Genomic DNA, 24221 nt, shown 5'->3' with positions numbered 1-24221 from the left:
ATCAGCTGAAATCACAGCATTGCCGTAGATATACTTTTGATGTATATGAATTAGAACCATAACAAACGCTAGTCAATCTCATGACACACCGGCTAGATTCGGTACGCAATGAACATTATCGAATTGCGTTTAGAACAGGCTACATTTATAGTAATCTGTATAGATGATCGTAAACAACATGTGTCTGAATATTGTATGAATAAATGAACAATAAAAATTGATATAATAAACTGGAGCTTTATTCCTTTAAATGTCTTTGAAAACGATGAAAAATAATATAATGATACAACTCTAAAAACCTTGACAAGTTTGAAAAATATGCAGTACTAGATTATCTAGCCATGCTGTCAACAGTGTCAGGTGTGTTTATACTTCACCACGTGCTGGGAACGCTAGCCTACCGGTCGTGCTGAATAAATGTATTTGAAGTGAAGATAAAGAATATTCTCAAGTAGTTCGCAAAGTGATAAACTAGCTTAACATCATGCGATCGAAACCTAACCGAAACAAAGCCGATGCGATACTTCGCAGAAAGAGTGCCACCGGTTCGAAAGTTAACCCGTTCGAAACTCTGGTTTCAAAATCAAAACACGCCGTGCTCAACCGTGGCATACAATCCAAGAATCCGGGGAAGCTCCAACAAATATCGCTCGAGAAACGTGATCAAACTCTCCGTAAGGAGTTCGAATTGCGCCACAAAACAAATCAATTTCTCGATGCCCGTATCAAAAGCAAATATGCTCGTCAGCAATCAAAGAAGGCAGAAACGAGCGAAATGTATAACCTCAACCTAACCCACGTCGGACAAACGCTGAACGAGATAGAAAATTTCGACGACGTACCCGACGGTGCTGACGATGATGATGAGGATGGCGTGCTACAAGGTGATTATAATTTCTATCCTAAACAGTCTATCGCATGGAAGCACATCATACTAATTTATTTTTCCTGCTTTTAGATTCATTTACTAGTGCTACTCATTTTGGCGGTGGTACCAACGATGAGGACACCAGAATAGATCGTAAAACGGTCATCGCAAATCTGATCGCAGAGAGCATAAAGCAGAAGGAGCAGCGGCAACGCGAACAGGACGAGTTGTACGAGATGCGGCTGAAGCTGGACGATGATTTGAAGAATCTGATGCCTCAGTTTAGTCAGCACATCCGCCGGGACGATGAGCGCATGAAACCGGACGACTACGATCGTACAATGCGCGAGATGATATTCGAGAAAAGAGGCGCTCCAACAGAGAAGCTTAAATCCGTCGATCCATCGGTGGAGGCGCAGAAAAAACGGGAAGAGCTTGAGCGAGAAAAGCAGGAACGAATGAAACAAACGGCTGTTAAAACGAGTCGACCAATATCGGCTGATGCGCTTTCCGATGACTACTTTAATGAAGGAGACGAAAGTAACCACGAAGAGGAAGATGAAACGAATGACGATACATACGGTGATAACCGCCCAGCAGCGGATGAAGCTGATAGTGGTGAGGAGGATGAGGACGAAGACACGGATGACGAGTCTGGCAGTGATGTGGATAGCTTGTCAGATCTCAAAGCTGCACTTCAACAGAGCGATGAGGATGAAGAACCGGAACCAGAGCTGGAACCTGTACCACAAGTTAAACCGACGGTTAAACCATCGAAAAATCCACCCACACCAAATAAACCGATCGTTGTCAATTTCGTCCCCAAAATAGTGGACGTACCGCGAGAATACGAACAGTTCGCGGCGATGCTTGCAGAGCAGAGCCTTGACGAACGGATAGCCTTGATTGGTAGCATGGTTCACACGTTAAAGCAAAAGAGCTTTCTGAACAAATCGCGCTGGTCGGTACTGTTCGCGTATACGCTGAACTACGTAGGGGATCTCTTTTCCCACGTGAACGCGACCACGGTAGAGCAGGAATTTAAAACGCTTCATTTGCTGATCCCACTGCTACACGATATGGCACAAGCTGATCAGGTTGGAATCGGGACGGTGTTCCTGGACGTGGTGGAGGAAAAATACACTGAGTTTAAGGAACACCCTCGGCGTTATCCTTCTCTCGCGACGCTGATGCTGCTGAAGCTAGTACCATTACTCTTTTCTTCGTCGGATCGAAAGCACACAATTGTTACGCCGGTTATGGTGTTTATTGGGGAAATGCTAACACGCTGCCAAGTGCGCAACCGTCGGGATATCACTCGTGGCTTGCTCCTTGTTACGACAGCACTGGAATGCGTGGAACAATCGCAACGCATTCTACCAACGGCTTTAGCCTACTTGACTGCAGTTTTACAACAAGCCTGTCCACGTGATATATCCCGACCAGTCGAAAACGTGGTGCAGCCGTTTAAAGTCACTTCTTGTCTGCAAACCTCAAAATCGCAAGACACAACTAGCGCTACCGAAGAGCTGCAGCTGACAGCACAGGATGTACTGCTTGTGGAGATTACGGATTCGTTTAAAATACGAGCAATTGCGTGCGCAGTGTCGCTGATCGGGGCCGTTTGTAAGCAACTTGAAAAGAGCCCCGCAAACTCAATCATTACCAGGCACTTCCTGCGTCCACTTGGTGCCCTAAAAACGTCCATGTTTCCTGCTTCCCTGCAGCAGCTTGTCCAGCAAACGACACAAACGTTAACCGAGCTCTCACAGCCACCGCTGGCGTATCTCGTAAAGGCGGAACGGAAACCGAAACCGCTCCGTTTGATGGAGCCAAAGGTAGAAACGGTGTACGAGGACATCTGGCGCCGACCTAAAACAGCGGTACCGCTGCGCGAACAGCGCCGGAAGCTGCAAAAGAAGGTAAAGAAGCTAGCACGTGGTGCGGCCCGTGAGATCCGGCTGGATAACGAGTATCTTGCCAAGCTGCAGCACAAGCGGCGCATGGAGAGCGATCGTGAACGCAAGGAGAAGGTTCGGAAGATCTTTAGCCATGCTACTGCGCAACAGGGCGAACTGAAATCGCTCGATCGACGGGCGAAACATCGTAAATAGATGCTCACGCTAAGATGGTCAGATATGATAAATGTATTCGAGCTATTTCGCAACCGAAATTGCGTCGCTTAAGCGCTAAATAAATTGTTAATCGAACCCTTGTGGTAGCTTATCCTTCGTTGCTAGCAGTTGTGACAAAGAAAGGTAGTTGTTTGCAGAGAAATGCCAGAGGCTCTCGAGTCTCCGTTATTTTTATTATACATAGAATGTCATAGAAAAGATAACTTCACAGCACCACTCCTTCGGATGGCACCCTACTTGCCATGTTTTTCGAAATATTCACGAGAATCCTTCGGATTCGGCTTGATAGTGGCCGCGTTCGTCTTCGGTTCCCAATTAGCGGGGCACACCTCGCCATGTTTCTCCACGAACTGGAAAGCCTTAATCAGCCGCAATGTCTCATCCACCGATCGGCCGACAGGTAGATCGTTAATGGTGATTTGGCGCACCACGCCGCTCGGATCGATGATGAACAGCCCACGCAGCGAGATTCCATCCTTAAGCAGAACCCCGTAATCAGCGGAAATTTGCTTGGTTAGATCGGCCAGCAATGGGTACTCTAGTTTACCCAGCCCACCGGCTTTTCGCGGTGTATTGACCCAAGCGAGATGGGAGAAATGCGAATCGACCGACACACCAACCACCTCCGTGTTCAGCTCCTTAAACTCATTAATGCGATCACTAAATGCAATAATTTCCGTTGGACAGACAAAGGTACTGCAATAAAGGAGCGAAAGCGAGAGGTTTAAATTCAACATTGACTGCATAACGGTCAGCGGTCAGTAATACTTACAAATCGAGTGGATAGAAGAACAGCACCAAGTATTTGCCTTTGTAGTCCTCCAGTTTAATTTCACGAAAATCGCTATTCACCACGGCGGTTCCCTTAAAAGCTGGAGCAGGATGCTGAACCTGGGCCACCGCTAACGAACGGCTTGTGTGCAGCAGGCGCTGTTGGAATCCGGCTCCCGACGCCATGCGAAAGCACTGTGGGGTTGATAAAAGTATTAGCAGTTACATAATCTGGACGCGTGTCGATCCGGTATGGCCGACAATTTGCTACGTACCGTTTGTGCGAGTGTACGCGCCAGGAACGACATTTTTAATGGATGAAAACCAGCACAAAAGGAACGTTTTAATGGGGCTGATTATCGACACGAGGATGTTCTCGAGCAAGACGATTTTTTGTCTATAACGATTCACTGACAGCTGAGAGAAAAGATGTACACACTCTGCGAACTGTTGCCGGTTTGACAGTCGAAAAATGTACGTCCGATTCGATTCGCGATAAACAAAGAAGTGTTGTCAAATGGGATATTTTTCATCGAAGATGTACATTTCAATCGATGTTTTGTATAATCATCATAATATATATGAGATAAGATTTATTACGTTGTTTATTTGCTTCAAATAAATCTAGTATGAAATAAGCTATCACAAAGGAAATTAAGCAGATTGTATGGCAACACTGGAAAAGTAAACACAATTTTGGAGCATGACTTTTCTTCTTATGCTTGTTTTATTTTACCGGTGTCTGCAATGAGAACGTTCTTTTACAGTATTTAGTAATTCCCTAATCTCTGCAGCATAATGTTTAAAAATTGAGATAAAAACGAATCTGAAGTGCAGTAATAAAAACCTTTTTTCAAGTGAACGCTTAATAAATAACCCCACATTCAAGGTTTACAACAGGTGTAATTAAATTAGAAAAAAATCAGTGCACGTTCATAATTCGGTTCCTATACAAGGTAAGCATATTATGTTTGTTGCATGATTGCTATTTAGTGCACCAAATCATCTTCGTAATCGATAACCATCTTCATTGCATGCACGGCCGTTAGAAAATTCCTTTTTCACAGGGATGTGGTACAAACCATTTGCAATCATCATAGTGCTGCTAATTAGCACAATCGAAGCCTGGACCGCACGGGGATGCGTTGATTTAGATTCATCAACATTCGACAAAGTGGTCGGCAAGTTCCGGTACAGTTTGGTAAAATTTGATACGGCTTTCCCGTACGGGGACAAACATGAGGCATTTACAAATCTTGCCCTCGAAACGGTCGAAGCTAGTGATGAGTTACTGTTTGCACTGGTTGGAATCAAGGACTATGGAGAAAAGGACAACAACGATCTCGGCAAGCGGTTCAACATCGGCAAGGAGTACCCGGTCATCAAGCTGTTCGCCGGTGCACGCTCGAAACCGATCGATTTCCCACCCGGTGAGGAAATTACGGCAGAGAATTTGCGAAAGTTTCTAAAGCGCACCACTAGCGGGCTGTATATTGGGCTGCCCGGATGCGTGCAAAAGCTGGACGAGTTGGCACAGGCGTTTATGAAGACGGTTGAGCCATCTGAACGACAATCGATAATCGCTGAAGTGGAGCAGGCTGAACGGGACACACCCGAGGAGGATCCATCGAAGAAGTCTCACGCGATGTATCTGTCCGTGATGCGAAAGATAGTCAAATCCGGGGACCGGCCGGAAAGTGTCGTAAGCAATGAAATGAAACGTGTAGCCAAGCTGCTGGCTGGGAAGCTAAGTGACGCTAAAAGGGCAGAACTGAAGCTACGTTCCAACATTATGTTGTCGTTCAGCACGTCGGGTGACGCGGCAAAGTCCAAACGTACCGAATTGTAAGATAAATAAACGTTGCTACGCATCTAAAGGAATGTTGAATATGTTGATATGTTTGCTTGCTAGTAAATTAAATCTAGTTTAGTTGGAAAGAAAATGTGTTAAATTTTTCCATGGAAAAATAGCCAAAATTTTCAGGAAAACAAATTAAAATATTTTAGTAATGAGTAAATTTATCCATCATAGTATCCATAAAATTACTAATCTTCATCATCTTCTAATTACCTTACGAAATATCAGGTTGAGGATAATCATCATAGGAGCCATAGCTTAAAATTGTCGCTGATTGAAGAAATATTATAAACAAATAAAACTGTTTTCCGACATCTAATAATGAGATACAAGCCGTATACAATACCATAAACATAAATAAACCTTTCTTACGTAAGAGACTATCTTCTAAAGACCTCATTTTTTGTAGTGAGTGCTACGACATAGAATATTTGTGTTTTTTATTATTTTAATTACATTTGAAGGAATTTACCTCTTCAGTTTGTTCAACATCTTATTAATCATATTATCAGCAATAAATCACAAGCTCTCACAGCATCATCTCGCCAATCTGCTACGTGAAACTTGTCCGCAAACTCTTCCAGGGCTCAAAGGGCCTTAACCTTCGAAAGCCGCACGACAAATACGGCCGTGCCATAAATCAAACGCGCAAGATTGAGTGCTTTTTGAGCGCCATTGCCGCCAACGAAGTGCAGCAGATGCACTTGCACCGCCGCAACCTTCCTCGGCTCTTCCCTGACCCTTCCCCATATGCACCTGTCACGACCTGCCACCGGTACTGTGCCGGTTGATGATTTCTCCTTTCACACACAATGCGCCCGCAATGGGGGGTTGGAAATTCCTTACCCCTCCCAGAACCACCCCATCGGGGGGCAAACGCAACGAAGGCGCAGACGGGGGGAGGTTAGGAAAAACGCGCTACCAAAGAAAACAGCCAGGCCTTGGACGCAGAAGGGGAAAGGGAGAGGGGGAGATTAAAGCGAGAAAAGAAACCCAATCGACCCATCTTCTTTAGCTTCTTTGTGGCGGCCGATATCCGGCCGGAACCCGACAGCACGGGAAATTCCCCCTGCTGCAGAAGAAAGGCGACCGAAAAACGGTCAACCGTGGTCAGCAGAAAGGGGTAGGAAGAAGAAGGCACCGAAGCGGCGGAAGGAAAAGCGAAGGAAAATGATGCGAAAATATTGTCATTAAATAAGCGCACAAACCGCTACCACATGGTAGGCAGGCAATGAAAAGTAAAAGATAATCATAGAAGAAGTAAGAAATGAAAAAAAAAATAATATCATTAAATAAACGTGCCCCTTACGCGTTGATTGATCGTTTTGAGGTACCAAATGAGGGGGCAGGGGAAAGAGGGGGAGGGGTAAGGGGCAAAAAATATCACACCCTCACAAAAAGCCCTTTTACGTTGCTTCCCACAACGCGAACGATAGCGAATAATCGATAGGTGAGGCCACATTTTCTTCGCACAATCGCTTACTGATCGTCTCCATCGCGCTTCTACACCTGATCAAATCCAACGGACGATTCGAATCTCGAAGCTGCACGCGATCGAGAAAGCATGCGCGCGCCCTTGTGACAAGGGACAGAGCGAGAGCGAGAGAGTGAGAGAGCGAGTAAGAAGAGAAAGAGATCATTAAGCATGGTTTGATCGCGAAACGGGTTAAGCGCCACTCTAGCGATGATGAGCGAAGGAAAAGCGCTCGTGGTGGAGAGGAGGGAAGGAAAGGAAGGAGATAGAAACCCTCCCCCGCTCCCCTCCTCTCTTTTCACCTGTTAATGCAGCCATCTCTTCTCAGATGACTTCCTGAGGAAGCCGACAAGAAGCAGACGAATGAAAACAAACGGTGTGTGCGGAGTTTTTTGGGCTCGTGCTCTTTCTTTCTCCCTCTCACACGTTTGTGCCTCGGGCTAGAAACAGTAAAAGTTTGTCGCTGTAAGAGAAGGGTGGTGTGAAGGGGGGAAGAGGGACATCATCGCTAAGAAAGACAAGGCATGCAGCGAGCCATATCTACCGCACGGTAGAGGTGAAACAAGCTGTAGAGCGGCAAACACCACCGCACACGGGCATACATTTTACACACGCATACGCTCGCGTGGTGCGGCCACCATGGTGGTTTCAAGTAGAAGCCCGTCTTAAGACCGCGTGTATGGGTTTGCTGAGCCCCTACTCTTTCCATCGTGAAGACGGCGCGATCATTCCCAGCCCTCCTCCCCACCTCCACTCCACCCACCCCCGGTGAGACCCACACACCGTAAAGCCAACCGATCCGCGTGGGCTTGCGCTCGAGTTTGTGGCTTCAGTTACGCACAGACACTGCGAACGAGCGCACTTGCCGTTCGCCCGGTTCAGCTTTGTCTTTCGTCTTCTCGGTTTTTTCTTGTTCTTCGGCTTGCTGCGGTTACGCGCGATCTCGCCGAACAGCGGTAGAACCGCCTGCGGGCTTTTGTGCACTTGCTGCAACGACAGCAACCTGTGTGCCTGTGTGTGAGTGGGTGAGTGCTTGTGTGAAGAGCTTGTTCGGCCCGCGGCACAGCATCTTCGGCGCGCAAGAAAACCGTTAGATTCTTGGGAAACGGCTGGCAAGTGTCCTCACCTCTCGAAACCGTACTTGTAAACGCTAGCATCACGGGGAAGGCGCTCACGGTGAATGACCCGCCCTGGAGGCGCTTTTGACAGGGCAAAATTCCGATCGCTCGATCGCGCGCGCGTGCTTGTGCGAAAGGGAGTGTGGTGTGGCGCGGCGGACGAGGGGGCTTGGTATGTGCACTTGTCCCGTGTGTGCGTGTGTGTTTATGGCAGGAAGGGGGGTCTGACCCCCAGGCAGGTATTGTTTACCGCGAACTTTGTGCCAGCTTGAAGCAGCTCACCCGGGTGGTATAAACGCGTTCGGTTGCTGTTTTTTTTGTTTGTTTTGGTAGGCGGGTTAAAAATTGCACGTGCAATTTCGAAGGCTCGTCGCGTGTGTCCTCGTGCAAATCGCCAGTGCAATCTGGAACACCTCCTCACCACAATCAACCCACCATCCCCGCAAAAATCAGCCACCAGTCAACCGAAGGTGTCAGAAGGACAAAAACAAACGGAGCAAAATAAAAACGAACCACCATTTTGCATCGAGCGGAATTCGGAGCCTTTACAGCGGAACACCAGTGGCCACAGGAACATTACACCCCCCTACACACACACACAGTCGGTTCAAATCAACCGTGGGGTGGCCTTCTATCCGGGTGCTCCGAAACCACCGCGCTAGAGCGAGAAAAGAGAACGAGCGTGAAATCAAAACGAAAAGAAACGGCTTTGGACCTAGTTGTTGGTAAGTTTTTTTTTCGTAAGAAATCGCCTTTAAAGATGGTGTACGCTGGCGTGCGTTTTTTTTGCTTCTCTTCTCAAGCACCCCAACACACACACACACACGCACACACATACCAGGGAGACGATCGGTCGGTTGGTGCAGAGAAATCCGCCGGAATCCCTCTCGCTGGTTCACCCAAACGAAGCACGTTGCATGTTGGCTTACTTCTTTCTTTGTCCAGCCTCCCCGCAGCTTCATCTCGCCTCTCATGCTGCTCCCTGGGAGGAGAGGGGGGGGGGGCGCGTTTGGGTGGATCTAATGGCCTTTGTTTCTAATTTTTCCTCCTCTTGCGATTGCGATTTTCGCCTCCTCCGATGGCGAACGTTGGGCGCCACCACGGATTGAGCCACCCGCTGGCTCACGAGGGAGAGGGAGGCGAAGAGGGAAGGGGGGGCTGGGGAGAGGAGCCTTTACTCGAGCCTCACAGCAGCAACAATAACAAAAATGGCCCCAGCACAAACCGTTCTCGGGTCGCAGAGCCACAAATTCGATCGCGATCACACTGGGAAGGGAGGGAAAGTGGGGGAGCATCTTAATAAGGGGCATGAAAAATCCCCACGAAGAGGAAGAAAAACGTAAGCCCCCCCCCTCCACACTCCCCGAACCTCACCAACGGGCAAAAGCAACGAGAGAAAAAAAAGTGCTATGTAACTGTTAATAGTCATCATATTTTTTGTGCTTCTTCCAGTCATGCGCGCACTATCGGTGGTTTTTTTTTCGTGTTAGCCTCTTGCCTAGACTCTATTAAGACGTTCCGAGCTGCGCCGCAGGCCATGCTCGTGTAATATCGAAAATGGAGGCCATCAGGAGGGAGAGAGGATGGCCTTTTTTTTCTCCTGTTTCTCTTTTCTTTTTCTTTTTCCTCCTTCGACTAAAACCCTGGGAAACAGGTGCCCGAAAAACGGTACAACCCCTGATAAGGGAATCGACCCCCCCCCCCCGACCTACACCTGAGTTACGTTTCGGTAGATTAATTCAACCCGAAATTAGCGCGCCAAGCCCACGTGCGCGTTGGCGGTTGATTGCGCGAATTCCGAGCGCCCTCTAGCGGTGGACGCCAACCCACGATGACCTGCTTGAGTGCACAATGCACGCAAGAACCCTTTTGCTCAATCCTGAGAGAGAGAGAGAGAGAAGGAAGAAGAAACTGAACAGCAAACTGGAGCGCAGCGTCTTTTGCGCGTTACAAAGTGCACTCACAGCAGCAACAACAAGAAAAAATGCACTCGGGCGTGTTGCAGCGCGCAAGTGCAACAGAACACGTTGCTTAACGTTCTTTTGCAACGCATGCCCACGAGCGGGCATCATGTAATGCTCGCCACCCAATTACAACAATAACATAAACCACCACGCGCCTCGCCAAACCGATCGAATCGAGGCGCGCGCGCCTCCTTTTTAGCCCGTGTTGCCGTCGCGGCCTGGTAAACTTTCGCTGCTTGGTGGGGGGGGGGAGGAAGGAGGTTGGGGGTGATGAAACGCTCCACCCTCACTCCCCTGTCTTTGCGCCAAGACTGGCATTGGCCAGCGAAAGGCCGCTCTTGCCGCTTATGAGCGCCATCTAGCGTTGGGATGTTGACATTTCGTTTCGCGGCTGGAATTAGGATGTAACGGGCTTCGGCCACGTGCTCTCGAGGCCGCATTTTCTCTCACTGCCGTGGGCATTCCCAAGCTGCCACACTACGCAAGCAGGGCGGAACGTACGTACGTGCGCGGAACGGCGGAAGATGCGACGATTGGCCGCTAGGGGGCGCTGGTTGGTTGGTGATGGTTTTTTTGTTGTTGTTTTTTTTAGCAATGCTTCGTCCGGCGGCCAACCGCGGAACCGAGCCACATTTTCCGGCCCATTTGCTCAAGTCCGGTCCGGAAGGCCGGAACGGGCTCTCTCGGAACAAAATGGCCGCCGTTTGGTCACGCGAACCGCTCACGGGCCAGATGTGGACGGTTCGCGGAAACACGCGGGAAGCTGAGGGAAAGACGTCTTCATTTCGATTGGCGATGGGGGGGGGGGGTTTGGGGACATTCCCCCACACCCCCAACACCAGCTTGATTATATAAAAAATACGGATGTCCACCGTGCGGACGGGGTCACTGACCCGGGTTTGTGATCGGCATTCCCGCGTGATCCAACAATTAACAGAAAAGCCCGCGCAGACCCGCAGGAGCTCATAAATAATTCAGCGAAATCATCCCCCTGACCAAAATCCGGAGGAGAGGCTGGGAAGCATTTTTTTTTGTTCGGTTACACACCTGGATTGAGGTGTCACGACGCGGGTTTGGCTGTTTTTTTGTGTGATAAATGCCCGAAAGTGAAACGTGATCGCGTGTTGCGCCAAGATTCCGGAGGCTCGAGATGTTGAGAAGAGGGCTTTTTTTTTGGTTGGGGAAAACGTTGACAACACTCGGTTGTGGGTTTTGTTAACTTCACGGCTTGCGTCAGGTTTCGAAGCGTTTCTCCCGCCGACTCGTTTACTCGCGATCTTAATCAGCCTCGCTAATGAAGCTGACTCCGGTGAACAATCGCAACCCTCGCGTTGAGTCGCTTTCGGAGGTAAAAGCCACGAAATGCCCTAAAATAGGGTGATCCTTTTTTTTTTTGGCTTCTTGCCCACAACATTTCTGACAGCTTGTCAGTGCTTCAGCCTGCAGGACGTCGGAAGTTGCCGCAGGGCCTGGTGGAAACGGTCCATTTTCACCCCGAAAATGATCGATCCCAAACCCGGACAAGCCCAAGATAGCCATCGGAACGCGCCCGAGGCGCTCTTGTGGAGAATTTTAATTACCTTCCCAGCCTTTCGCTCCGGGTGTGGCCCAACGATGTCTTGTCTTTGGCCACGGAAACCAAACCAAACTGGGAAATAAAAGAAAGAAGAGAAAAAAGAGCAGCCCCACACGAAACATTAACGCATTAACGAACCGACGGGATGCTGTAACGCCCCGAAAAACTTTCACCCAAAATATCCCGAGGAACCTACCCACCGGGAGGGGTTTGTAGAGGGCTTTTCTTCTTATTATTCTTCTTTTTCTTCTTCCTTTCTTTCCTCTCGCCCGCCAATCTAAAGCCCATGTGCGCGATGTCACTTTCTTCCGATTTTGTGAAAGTTTTACATAACCTGTCACTTTCGTGCGAACCGATCCGATCGATCCGGCATTCGATTCGCGCCACGGTTCACCCGATTGGTCATCCGATCGCTGGTCACAAGACCCATCCCGGTTCATTATACAACGTCTGTCTCGAAGGATCGCTTCCTGACATCGTACACCCCAAAAAACGCGGAAGATCCCCAATGATACGGGAAGGGAACAAAAAAATAGAAAGCAGCGAAAGGATGCGACAAAGTCATAATATGTCATAACCCGCAGGCGACGTTCGTCTCAGGATAAGGCAGGTGCGAATCCCCTCCCCAGCGAAAGGTGGGCTTGTTTTTGGCAAGTTATCGAGTCCCGCCAGCAGAAACCGGTTTCCTGAGCTTTCTTGGGCTTTCTTCGGCATCACCCCCAAACCGGTCCGGTTGGGGTGGACATTTTTACTTTCTACGACATCTCGCTCGGTCAGCATCGTCAGGCGCGGATTATGCGAAACCTTTTATCGTGGGTCCGTAATTTCTTTATCGTTTAGACCCCCCTTCTTGCACCTGATCGGCAACCTGTTCGGTGGTGGGTGCGTTATACAAGCGCCTGCGACATGAACACCGATCAATCAACCCGCCGAGAAGCAGCGAATTGCTGGCATGCCTTCGATCCGGTCTCTCTGGAGCCTCTGGAACCTCAAGTACCTCGGGAAGAGGTGTCTAGAGGTTAGAAAGACCCTGTGGGGACGGTGTGGAAACACGTGCGGAAACACTTTTACTTTCCACGCGCGGTTTGGGAAAACAAAAGGCACTTTTTGCGCACAAAGGAGCAGGAATGCGTGGAGTTTTATAGGGGCAGCTTAGGAACCGAGATGAATTATGCGATAAAGTGAAACACCCGTTTCGCTGATGCAGCGAAATAACTTGACAGATCTATGTTCGCTCGTTAGGGGAAGGCCCTTTTTTTACATCCTCGAGTAAAATAGCGTTGGAATTGCTAACGGCATCTTAGTTCCTTTTGGACAGCTGCGAGATGGAATCTTACCTGAGATTGAGATACGATTTACTGTCGTCAGTCAGGTGTTGGAGAAGTGCTTTAGTTGACTACAATGTGCGCGTGATTATCTGGGTTTCGTGGGAGCTAGTTGTATTTACTGTGCGAATTTTCTATAAATCCACGCGTAAGCATGATCTTTATGTTCTCGATCTAAGCCCGAAGTATTTGCATATTATAGTGCTCCGTAACCTTCGTGGATAAAAAATTGCTCTCGTTAGCTCGATTTCAGTATTAGTTCTTCTCCTCATAGCTCTTATTCATCTTATGTAAGACTTTTTTTCTCTAAAATAATTCTGAATGCATATCGCATAATAGAAGAGGTGCGGAATTTGTTATCTAAATTAAAATTAATGGACTTTTGTTCCATGAATCGAGGGAAAATATTCATGCAGAAAAGTTTGGACTATTGTTTGAAGACGTTTTGGAAGTCATCTTCCGGAAAGACACTAATTAATATAAGTAGAAGCTTGCATTAAAAACCCCAGAGTTCCTTTTTGGTTTCGTGCACTATTCTTTTTACCAACTCTTCAATTTATAGCTCTCATGTTTGACTTTTTATATTAAATTCATAGATGCACAGTTGCATTGTATGTTACGCAGGATCTTCTGAAACAAACCAATGAACGAAGAAACTTTACTTTTAAAACCATTTGGCATTTTTTTTCGATACCGATAATTAACCTCATTTATTCGGGGATTTTCGCCTGCAACGTACTCTAGTGCAGTTGAGTTTTAATATATGCGTTTTTCGAAATACGTCACAATCGCTGTGATCATTGCTTTCTCTTTCTCGTTTGATTCGTATCACGACGTTATCATGACGATATCGCTTTTACTCCACGTCAGCTACGAGATGTCCCTTTTAATCAGTTCCTTTTTTTCTCCATTCGTTAACTAATTCAGATCCTAACGGAGATTCCGATCGCTTGATCCGTTTCGGGTGTTTTGAAACCTCCTTTTAGCATACTTTCCCCACCAAATCAATTCCAATTTCACTTGCCGATCCGTTGGTGTGTCCATCTAAAGAGAAAACTCCCTTCCCAGATTTGCACGCAACCCGAGTCACCCAACAAACTGCGGATGTTCAGCGATATATTTCCAGAGGATCCTCTGCACAATTGACTCCTCAAAGGTTTCCTCAGTCACGTCCACTTTACGAAGCGTACGCAGAGTCGCCCACGGCCAGTTTGATCTTCGAATTGCCAACGGAACTGGCGACACGGGCGTGATTAATCTCACTTTCCCGGAACGCTCAAGTGTCGCCCTCTGGCGGACAGGTTAGCGGGATGCCAGGAGGAGAAGGAGGCAGAAAGAACTGGGGGGGAAATTAATCGTGTGCCGCAAATGGAAGTCGAACAAAAGGGCTCTCGAATGAGGCACCGGGGTGAGATTTAAACTGAAATTTGAGTGCACACGTTTTTTTTTTTATTTTGGGCACGTGTGTGTGGTTTGGGAGCAGAGACCGAGAGAGTGAAAGTACGGACGGTTGGTGTGGAGGGGAGCCAAGAGGGGCTAATTTCTACTCCGAATTAAACACCACCACCTCGTGCCCCCTCTTATGCCCCCGTTCATGTAGATGGTGTGAAGCTGAATGCAAAATTCTGCCACCGTGGTACGGCTTCCGTCCGCTAGAGGGCGCTGGCTGCCTCTAACGAAACTGTCTCTCATTATTCTGCAGACACGCAACCGTGGGATAGCGCTGGTTGGGGGGGGGGAGAGGGTGCTGGAAGACTGTTACCTGTCCTCTCTCCCCCTCCCCCCCATCATCTCCCTCACCCCCCTTTTATCTGGCAATTGAATTAAGTTTCAATTGTTCCCCATTTGGGAGGCACACCCAAACGAGCTTTCCATCGTCTGCATCTTGCATGTTACGTGCCCTGCCGCAGGCTGGCAGGAGTTGTCACCTTCTTCTCCGTCGGGAACGCTCAATTAGTGTCGTGCCCCTATCGTGGGTCACTTTGGGGAGATTGCGTTTTTTTCCCACCACCCAGCAGCAGGTTGCACGGTTTTTCACGCTTTATCGCGCCGATTATCTCGCGTGGTTAGCATTTGAGTGGGGGTGGGGGGAGGGGGGGGTGGACATCCCTCTTAGGGTTACTCCCACCCACGGCCCCCCTCACACCCAAAACACCCACAATTGCTAATGAGAAATCGACGCATAAATTGGAGCACTTTCCGCACCGCCGTGGTGGAGCAGGGGCTCTAAGGGGGGTCCGCGAAAAATTGAAACGATAATGCGCGCTGGATGTGGTCACCCCCCTCCCCCGCCTCATCCTCCCTCGAAGTTCGAACCTGCTACCGGAACAATGCGCCCGTTAGAGTGAACGATAAGAAGCAGCTCCATCTGCATATGTATGACGGGTACGACCCAAATTCGCGGGTGAAAGGGTCTGCCCAAATTGCGGGCGTCGGTGGAAACTCGTTGATCCCACTCTCCCCTCGGGCCTCTTACCCGACCTCGGAAAATGGGGTGCGATAAGGGGCAAAATGGGCCGAGAATGGAGGGCGTGTTGCTCCAAAGAGTGAGGTTAGCTCGGAACTTTTGGGAGCTGTCCGGGGTCTTTGGGTGCGATCTGTCACCTGGCCGTGTTCCCGTTCGAATGCGTGGTTAATGAACGTTAAAGCAAGCAACCGGTACTCGCCGGTTTTGAGGGGTTTTCCTCCAACACACGCGCCAAATGGAGGTTCGTGGAGTAGCGCACCACTCCATCAGAGACTCCCACGACTTCTTCTGAGCACCCGTGTGAAGACGCTCTAACCAAAACAAAAAGAAGCAAGCAAAAAAAACGTTAAACCTGCGCGCACCGGTGCGGAACCGGGCGTACGGGAATTGATTCTTGAGAAATAAATTAAATAAAAGCAACCCAAGTGCGGCAAATAGGCCGCGCACGCTGGCGAGCTGATCGTGCCTGATGGTCTAACGGGCATCCGATTCCTAAGTTCTCGGAAGCAAAATAAAACACCCTCGGGCACGGTTTAATGTCCGTTTTCTGGAACCTTCAAGTGGCTGGGAATGCGCGTAACGGGACCTGTACCTCTCTTAGTAGGCTCTTGAAAATGATGTGTGCGTGTGTGAGGCTTTTTTTCACCTGTACGAGCTGTACACCGTCCTAGGTAGCTGCAGATCTCACCAAGCTGCAAATAACTCATCACGTTTGCTTTCACTTTCAGCCCGCCTGCGATGACATATGCCGGACAGGTTGGCTCAGTGGCAAGCAATCGTTCATCACCAACCGACGGCAGCGGCACGTCTCAGTAAGTCCCGAAACCCACCGCTAGGAGGCCGTGCGGTGATGCAGCAAACGCTCGAACCGGCCAGCAAAGCAGCAGTCATTCGACGTACCGGCGAACGTGGGCACGGATTGCGATGGGCAACTCGGGGAGTATGAGCGGGCTGTCCGGTTACGAGGAGGGTTACCACCATCACCCGGGGTACCATCATCACCACCAGCGTTACCATGATGCGATGCGTGGTGAGGCTGCTGGTTTGTCTGCGTCGTGGATGGATTCGTACCAGCGCGATCACCACACGCGGCGCGGTGGACCGCGGGATCATGAGCAACCGCAGGTTAAGGTGCTGCCGGACATCCCCGGGAAGGTGGCGAAACTCCGCTCGACGAACAATGGTAACATCCTGCACGCGGGCGGTACCATCAGCAAGAACAATCAGGCGTTGCAGCGGTCGAAAAGCATCTCTTCGCCGACGTATCAACAGCACCAGCAGCAGCAACCGGGGAGCTTTAGCGAGTGTGACGAAGAGCTCGAGCTGAGCTCGTTACAGCCTCCGAGGATGCTGATGCAGCGCTCCAGGACACAGCTTAACCTCATGGGTGGTGGAAGAATGCGAAATGGGCATGCGTACGGGCACGAGGACGATGGTCGTGACGGTCGTGGAGCACCGGAAAGAGGTGGAAGAGCACAACCGCCACGGTACGGGGAACCAACCGGTCCCGGAGCATCCGCCGAAACGCTCAACAACCGAAAGCGGTTCGGTTCCGAGCCGGATTTGCGGCTATCGTTGCTGCCACGTGCGACGGGACCACAGCAGGAACCGCAGATGGGGGGTGGTTCGCGGCACCCCAAGACGGCGCAGTCGAAAATCATGAAGGGCAAGAACAAGAAGAAGGCCCCTGTGCCACCGGTCATGGAGAAGGTGAGTTGGGGTTGTTTTTTTTTGCTCGCATCCGGAATTACCGTCGGTCACATTTTTGCGACAAGAGAAATGCGCATCATTCGGTCGCTGCTGGGGCTGCTTAACATTCTGCCTGCCCGGTGGCCTCAAAGTGGGTTGATATATTTCATCCGTTTGTGCGACTTTCACGGGGATGGGGGAGAGCAGAAAAGAAAGCAATCAACGTGGGCTTGGGAATGGAAAACAAACGAAATTATCGCGTTATCGCACAATGGCACGAAAGCTGCATAACTTTAGGCGTGCCGGAGGTGGTTATGCAAATAGCGCTCATTCAGGCGCACTTGCACGTCTCAAGACGCACGGTTTCACGGTGTTTTTCTCTCGTTTTTTTTTGTTTCAGCGTGACGCCAGCAAAGACAGCGACCGGCAGCGCATAATCGCGTACTCACCCTTACGCAAACCTGCCCCGGACACGCACACATCCACGTTGCCTTCCTCGAGCGATGGCAGCTTCAACGTGGCGGCGACGCGCAAATTGCGCTTGTTCAAAACGCGCGCAGAAACGAAGAAAACGCCCACCATCGCCAAACTTCCGGAGGCCTCGGATGCTAAGTTCCCGGGCAAACACGCGCAACCGGGCAGCGGTGCACCGGGTGGAGGTTTCATGCGCCCCAACGGTCCACCTATCCCATCAAGCGGATCGTCCTCGCTCGTACTGACGCACGCGCATCGAAACGATTGCGGTCCTACCGAGGACGAGAAGCTGGCGGGTGCGTTGGAGCAGCTTTCACCCCGCCCAAATCCGACCTCGTTCTTCCGGCGGGAGAAAACCTTCGACGCGGGGCTGCTCGGGCTCGAGCGGCAGCGTGAAGCCGAATCACGGCCGGCCACAAAACCGACCATGTCACCGCCACTATCGCGCCGTAAATCGATCGTGAAAACCCTGCTGGAACAGGACCCGGGCACGTCGGTTACGGCCGTACCGGTTCGGGTGGAGGTTAAACCTCGCCAGCAAGTTGGCACCGCGGCTGAAAGCTACCAGCGCAAGATGGCGCTCGCTGAAGCGCAACGTAAGCAGTCCGCGTCCGGTGCGGCGGCCATTACCGACTTCCAGAAGGAGCTGCAGTTGGCGACGAGGCGAAAAACGAGCAGCCCACTTATCGAGGGTGGTCCATCGCCTGCTGCCGGGCGATCAGGCCAGTCCAGGTCACAAAAGGTCACCGAATCGGCGAGCTCGAGGTTTTCGCTGCTCGGAGCGCCCTCTAGTGGTGGGATCAAACCGAAACCGGCCTCTAACGCGCTGGTGATCACAGTCGAGCCAGCAAAGGAACTGGAACACCGGGATGGGGCGAAACAGGACGCGAAGGTGGACGCGCGTGATTCACCTCCACCTGCGACGCCTCCACCACCACCGCCACCGCCAAAAACGAGCTTCTACTTTGGCATGCGGGATGATGTGGGTCAAGGATCGCGAAGGTTCACCGGAACCGCGAGAACCGCCATCGGGCCTCCCTTCGTCGGTGAGCCACGCATCGCGGACAGCGAGAGTGAGGGGAATGGAGGTGTGAATCGGCGGGAAACGCGCCCACAAGAACCCATCGATGGTCAGTCGGTGGAGGAGATTGGCCACACGCAGATGGAGCTGATTGATCAGTTTGCGGCCAGTTTGCTGAATAGCAGCCGGTTCCGGTCGTCCGATTCCGTCGCGTCGTCAGAAGCGGATGTGCGGATGACGTGCACGGGTAGTCCGTGGGAAGAGGGTGATGGTGTTAACCACCAGGAGATTGCGCTTAAGTTACGCCCGACGCTTCCTCGCAAGCAGTTTGACATACCACGGTTCAGTCCAGCAGCTGCTTGGCGGTTGCTTACGACGGAGGACGAATTTTGCCGTGATGCACCGTTGGTGGAACCGCTCGGCGGGTCCGGTGGGAGTCCGGAGAAGAAACCATTCATGCGCGGGCTCGAGCAGGAGCTGGAAGTGCCGGAAGATCGCATTCAGCAGGTGTATCGTGAGCCGGTACCGGGGCTACAGGACAACAAGAGCGGTGATAGTGGCATCTCGGGTGATGCCGGCATTTTGGCCGACATTGGGCAGGATGCGCTGCTGACGACACCGGGCAAGGACGATCGGGTGGATGACGCAAGTCCGGAGAGTGGCACACAGCTGCACAAGGGTGGCGGTGGCGGTGGTGGAGCGACCAACGGGGGTGGATGGTCATCCAGTGCACTTTTGCTGATGCCGTGGACACCTCAGCAGGATCTGGATGACGACGAAGACGACGATGAGGATGAGGATGATGAGCCGGAGGAAGATGAGACCACAACGGGTAGTGGCAGTGAGCCACAACGCCGGCAATTGATTGAGGATGGTGCTGGCCGGGGGCTTGGAGACACTCGGCAGGATTTCGCTTCCAAAGGACATCTGTTCAGTTTGTCCTTGCCACGCGAGAATCACCTTTCGATATATAACGTCGAAGCGGCAGATGAAAAGGTGCAGATAACGGGCTATTCTAAGCTTTCCACTTCCACGTTGGCACGTCCTTAATCCGTTGTTCTCTCTCTCTCTCCCACAGGTGGAAAAGCACGTGTTCAACAGCTTGCAAAAGTTCCGCAAATCCGTCTCGGGTGCGTTCAAAAGCGAGGATAACTGCGACCGGCCAATGGATAACAGCGACAGCAATTGGTTTCTCGGTCGATTGGACGGCAAGCTAGGCAGTTTGGGTGGCGGTTCTAGCCCCGGAAGTGGGCCAGATAAGCGCTTGAAGTTACTTCCCGACGGACGGGAACGTGACGGTGCGGATGTGGTTGTCTCGATTGGCACCACGCAAAGCAAGCACAGCTCGATAGGGTACCTTGTGAGCGGTAAGCACATGATGTACCTGCCGAAAGAACCGACCAAGCTGCACCAACCGAGTGAGAAGGGTGCGAAACAGGACGAGAACAACAACAGCCGCCGGAGCGCCAATCAACAGGGTGAAAAGCAGACGATCGCTCCAGTACCACCTGTGGCCACCGTCCCGAAAGATCCCGCAACGGGCCGAAGCCCGGGTGACAAAGAAAACATGCAAGATCCGGTTCCACTGGTGGCCGAACTCGAAAGCTTCCCGGTGAAGCTGTCGAACAGGCGTAACCATCGGTTCACCTTCCAGAGCACAATCAGACAGATTGAGAAGCGCCGTGTCGCGGAAAAGCTGTCCCGCGAGGCGGAAATTAAGGAAGCGATGCGATTGAGCGAGCTGGAGGCGATGCGGCGCGTTGAGGAGGAGTTCCAGAAGAAGCGGGCACGTGAGAAAGCCTCCATCCGGCACCAGTTGCGGTTGTTCTCGATGGAAGCACATCCGGATCATCACCTCCAGCCGGACGGTGACGGCGAGCAGGACTCGACGGTAAGAAGGGGTGCGGGTGCGGGGTTGCCACCAAAACCAACTTTTGCTGATGGGCTTTTTTTTCCTACCGACAGGGTGAAACGAAGCGATCCGATCCGGATGGGGACAGTCTCCCGCATCAGGGGGGGACGAGTCGGGCAGGATTGTACCGACGGAAGGAGTTCACAAGCATGGAGCGGCAGTACAAGCGATCAAACCGAGCGGAACCGGAAGAACACCCCGATCAAGAGGAGGACGACCATGACGACGAGCAGGAGCAGAAACGAGTGGCGACAAATGGGACGGGAGCGAGGAGACACTTTAACGGAAATGGCGAGGAACACGCGGCCGATAATGACGAGGATGAGGACGGGCGGAGCAGCAGTCTCGGTTACGTGGACACCCGCACCCCGTACATTTCCCGCATCATTCAAGCGAAGAGTAGCAAATCGTACGGCGGCCGGAAGTAGCGTCCCGAGCTGACTAGACCACCAAGGGGGAGGGGGGAGGACATGGCCGGGTGTGTTGCCCCCGAAAATGCCATCTAGTCAACCAGGTGCGTGTGGTGCGTGACACGAGTGTGCGAGCGCGTCCTTACCGGAAGTTTCGGGGTTTCTTTTTTTGTTCGTTTTAGAGCCGCGAGTCCGCTGCGGAGACATCTCCCGAGCTGCCGGAACTCGAGCCGTGGCCAGTACATACGCCTTCCCTTGGCTGCCCTACCATTGCCATCCGCCGGTGCTCGACTGGGAGGTGGAGAAACGATGGAGGGAGGTGCAGGAAAACTCCCTTTTATCTCTTCCATCCGTTGGTTATTTTACTACTATCGACGCACGATGAAAAAGCTCCTTTGTGCCGTTGCAGGAGGGTATCCTTTTTTCGTTTGTTTATTGCTCCTTCATTTTAAAGGCTTAATTCCGGTTCGTTGTTCGCTTAATTTAATCACACCACCGGTGTGTGAGAGAAACACGACGGAAGTGGGGACGTCTTGCTTTGAGTTTTGCTGTTTATTACCGACTTCGGATCACTTGGTTATGTTATTTAGTTCTAGGGCCGACCAATTACTAACCGATTTAAACGTTCGTGAAATAAAGCGCTACATATCGTTAACTCGACATTGCCCTGCTTTTTGTATGAGCGTGTACTCTTTGGAGGTTATGTTTCCCCGAACAATCGCATTTAATTAAATTTTGTAATCTTTAAGGACCGTTAATCAAGCATCATCATTCTTTACGATTTTTGGAGGACATCGAGTTTCGACAATCACGCAACGTTCACTTGCAACTCATAAAAGCCATCTATTTACGAAATTAGTTGATGATAAATTTTATTTATCGCATTTGAGTTTACCGCATATATCAGTGATTCTGCAAGAGCTTCTCCTTCCCTTTTAAAGCCCTTTTTACTGATTGAAAACCGACAAAAAAAGGTAATGTAATCAAAATAACGAACGTACAACTGAGACACGAGCAAAAGCGACACTACACTAGCTCTAACAGTGCTTTGCTGTGAGACAAATGGATTTTTACGATCGTTAAAGAAGCAAAAACAAACCTACTCTAGTGCTTCCGGCGTTTTCCCACCCATCCCGGCTACTTTCGCAAGAACTTCAATATCTTCGCTGCTCGCTCGTTAGAAGGACTCACGGTGGTAGATTGCCGAAAATTCCGATTCGGTATGCGGTTCGATGGACCAGCGATTGCTGCGTCAAAGGACACACTAGCTGCCGGCAACGGGATACTTTCGCTAGCTTCTTCACTGAGCTGGTCGCTCCCAACAGGTTCCTCTTGGCCTGCCGTGGCTGCATTATTTCGTTTCGCCCGTGAAGCCAAGACAGCGGCTCCAGCCGCGTTCGATAAACGCTCGAGCAGCTCCGCGCGAAGGTACCCAGACGCTGGTGGCATCGTACCTTCGCTAGACGACTGTTCCGAGCTGAAGTGAAGCAAGACCTGCGGAAAACAGCCAGCATCCACTAGCAAAACCGATGGCTGCAGCACCAACTTCGGTGGTGTCAAATCTGTAACCGAAACGGGATGTTTAACGATAGCTCGATTGTAGTAAATTGGCCAGCACACTCACACAAATAGAACGGTTGAGCCGGATCGGTGAGAAACCCGCGGACAAACTCCTCCACGTGGCTCACATGTTCAAACACCTGAAAGACTCCTTGCAAGATGTGCCGGTCAGGGAACAGGATCCGTATCACAGCCTGCCGGAAGCGGTTCATCGAGCTAAGCAGCTGCGTGTTCCGCTCGAGCTCCCGCAGTTCCGCCGTTAGTAGGGGTGCGTCCTCGTACGCTTTCACGCGATCCTGAAGCTGCTTGTACAGCTGCGCAATTTCGGGAACCGTTAGCTCGAAGAATGAATCATTCACCTCCCTGTGGTCTCGTTCAGCGGTCGATGCATGATACAGCACCGCGTCCCGGTCTCCCAAAATGTTTATCTGCGCTGCGATCTTTTGCTGCTCCTGCAATGAAACCGAAGCTGACGTCGACGGCAACGGTTCTGGCTCCTTCACCACCGTAGGCTGTTCGGTCACTGGTACCGGTCGGTCTTCCTCGATCGCTTTTTGTTCCTCGCTTCGATCGGACTCCTTCGCGGGTGGAATGACAACTGGGGTGGTAACGGAAGGAACGTTTGTAGTCAAAGGCACGGTGGTACCGTCCGATTTTTTATCCACATCACGAAGCGGCTGTGGTAACGGTGCCGACACGTTGGCTTGGGTTTTCGGATCTTCCGAACGGCGCCGGAGCAATCGTAGAGCGGCTCTACCTCGGGTTAACCCAAGGCTCCTGAGGGTTGTCGACGCTAGCTGCTCCCAGTACACTTCCCGGCGCATGTACACTAGAACCGGGTGCGCTTCGGGAACGGCTCGATCCGGACAGAGTGACAGCAACACGTCATGCAGCGTGTGCGACGATTGGAACGTTCCGTTGGACGTACGCGTACCATCCTCCAGCTGGAGTTGGATGATTATGTCTTCTTCCTTGCGTACCCGTTTCGCCTTCGCCATCTCGAGCTGGGCGTTGTTGGGTAAGCCCGAGAACCGGAACATAGCGGATAGATCGAGCACCTTGTTGTGGTGCAGCAGATCGTACTCTTCGTGGGGAAAATTGTACTTTTGACACACGGTTTCCAAAATCTGCAATTAATGTGGAAGTGTATGGTCAAACCAATCGCCTGGCTACCGTACGAATCATTTGCATTTACCTGCAGCACGGTCATGTCGGGTTCCACCTTCACTACCTGGCGGCGTCCGTGCGTGGTCAGCACGGTCACAGAACGTTTGGCCATGTTGAGCCAATGTAAGCGTTACGAGCGCTTCGAAACGGATCACACGTCACAGAAATTTTTGGTGCAACACATTAACTGGCACACGTAAGAAACAGACTATCGAAAAGGAGCAGAATGACTTGCTTGCTTGGCCGAGTACCGTGGTTTACAAACACCCGAACCGGTGTTAGAATACACTGCATTTTGACAGTATACGATTTGACATAAGGATGCTGGTTTGACAGGAGACCGCGCGACGAAATTCAAATGTTTTAAAAACAACCAGTAGGCAGGAATGCCAATCCAACTACGTGAAAATTTCACGTAAAACGGTTGTTGAG

The 24221-nt window shown here is 50.8% G+C and overlaps 5 protein-coding genes across 5 annotated transcripts; 3 read left to right on the top strand and 2 right to left on the bottom strand.

Moving 5' to 3' along the window:
- Positions 1–484: 484 nt before the first annotated feature.
- On the top strand, positions 485–3039 carry LOC128729130 (nucleolar protein 14 homolog). Its single transcript, XM_053822780.1, has 2 exons — positions 485–884; positions 959–3039. The coding sequence occupies exons 1-2, from the start codon at positions 485–487 to the stop codon at positions 2980–2982; spliced, it is 2424 nt and encodes an 807-aa protein (XP_053678755.1). The 3' UTR covers positions 2983–3039.
- A 104-nt stretch (positions 3040–3143) lies between these two features.
- On the bottom strand, positions 3144–4186 carry LOC128729162 (peroxiredoxin-2). Its single transcript, XM_053822817.1, has 3 exons — positions 4050–4186; positions 3776–3969; positions 3144–3699 (listed from the first exon to the last, which is right to left on the bottom strand). The coding sequence occupies exons 1-3, from the start codon at positions 4080–4082 to the stop codon at positions 3237–3239; spliced, it is 690 nt and encodes a 229-aa protein (XP_053678792.1). The 5' UTR covers positions 4083–4186; the 3' UTR covers positions 3144–3236.
- Positions 4187–4843: 657 nt separating this feature from the next.
- LOC128728584 (endoplasmic reticulum resident protein 29) lies at positions 4844–5647 on the top strand. Its single transcript, XM_053822211.1, has one exon. It carries the CDS (start codon positions 4844–4846, stop codon positions 5621–5623), a length of 780 nt encoding a protein of 259 aa, XP_053678186.1. The 3' UTR covers positions 5624–5647.
- Positions 5648–16480: 10833 nt separating this feature from the next.
- Positions 16481–21080, top strand: LOC128729157 (uncharacterized). The gene is made up of 4 exons (XM_053822810.1): positions 16481–17266; positions 17646–19736; positions 19819–20631; positions 20706–21080. The coding sequence occupies exons 1-4, from the start codon at positions 16481–16483 to the stop codon at positions 21078–21080; spliced, it is 4065 nt and encodes a 1354-aa protein (XP_053678785.1).
- Positions 21081–21951: 871 nt separating this feature from the next.
- Positions 21952–24021, bottom strand: LOC128728827 (tether containing UBX domain for GLUT4). Its single transcript, XM_053822476.1, has 3 exons — positions 23818–24021; positions 22687–23749; positions 21952–22624 (listed from the first exon to the last, which is right to left on the bottom strand). Exons 1-3 carry the CDS (start codon positions 23899–23901, stop codon positions 22200–22202), a joined length of 1572 nt encoding a protein of 523 aa, XP_053678451.1. The 5' UTR covers positions 23902–24021; the 3' UTR covers positions 21952–22199.
- Between the last annotated feature and the right edge of the window lie 200 nt (positions 24022–24221).

Source organism: Anopheles nili, chromosome X, assembly GCF_943737925.1.
Source record: "Anopheles nili chromosome X, idAnoNiliSN_F5_01, whole genome shotgun sequence".
NCBI classification, from domain to species: domain Eukaryota; kingdom Metazoa; phylum Arthropoda; class Insecta; order Diptera; family Culicidae; genus Anopheles; species Anopheles nili.
Note: the sequence above shows the minus strand (reverse complement) of the source record. Positions and strands in the feature narration are given on the sequence as shown.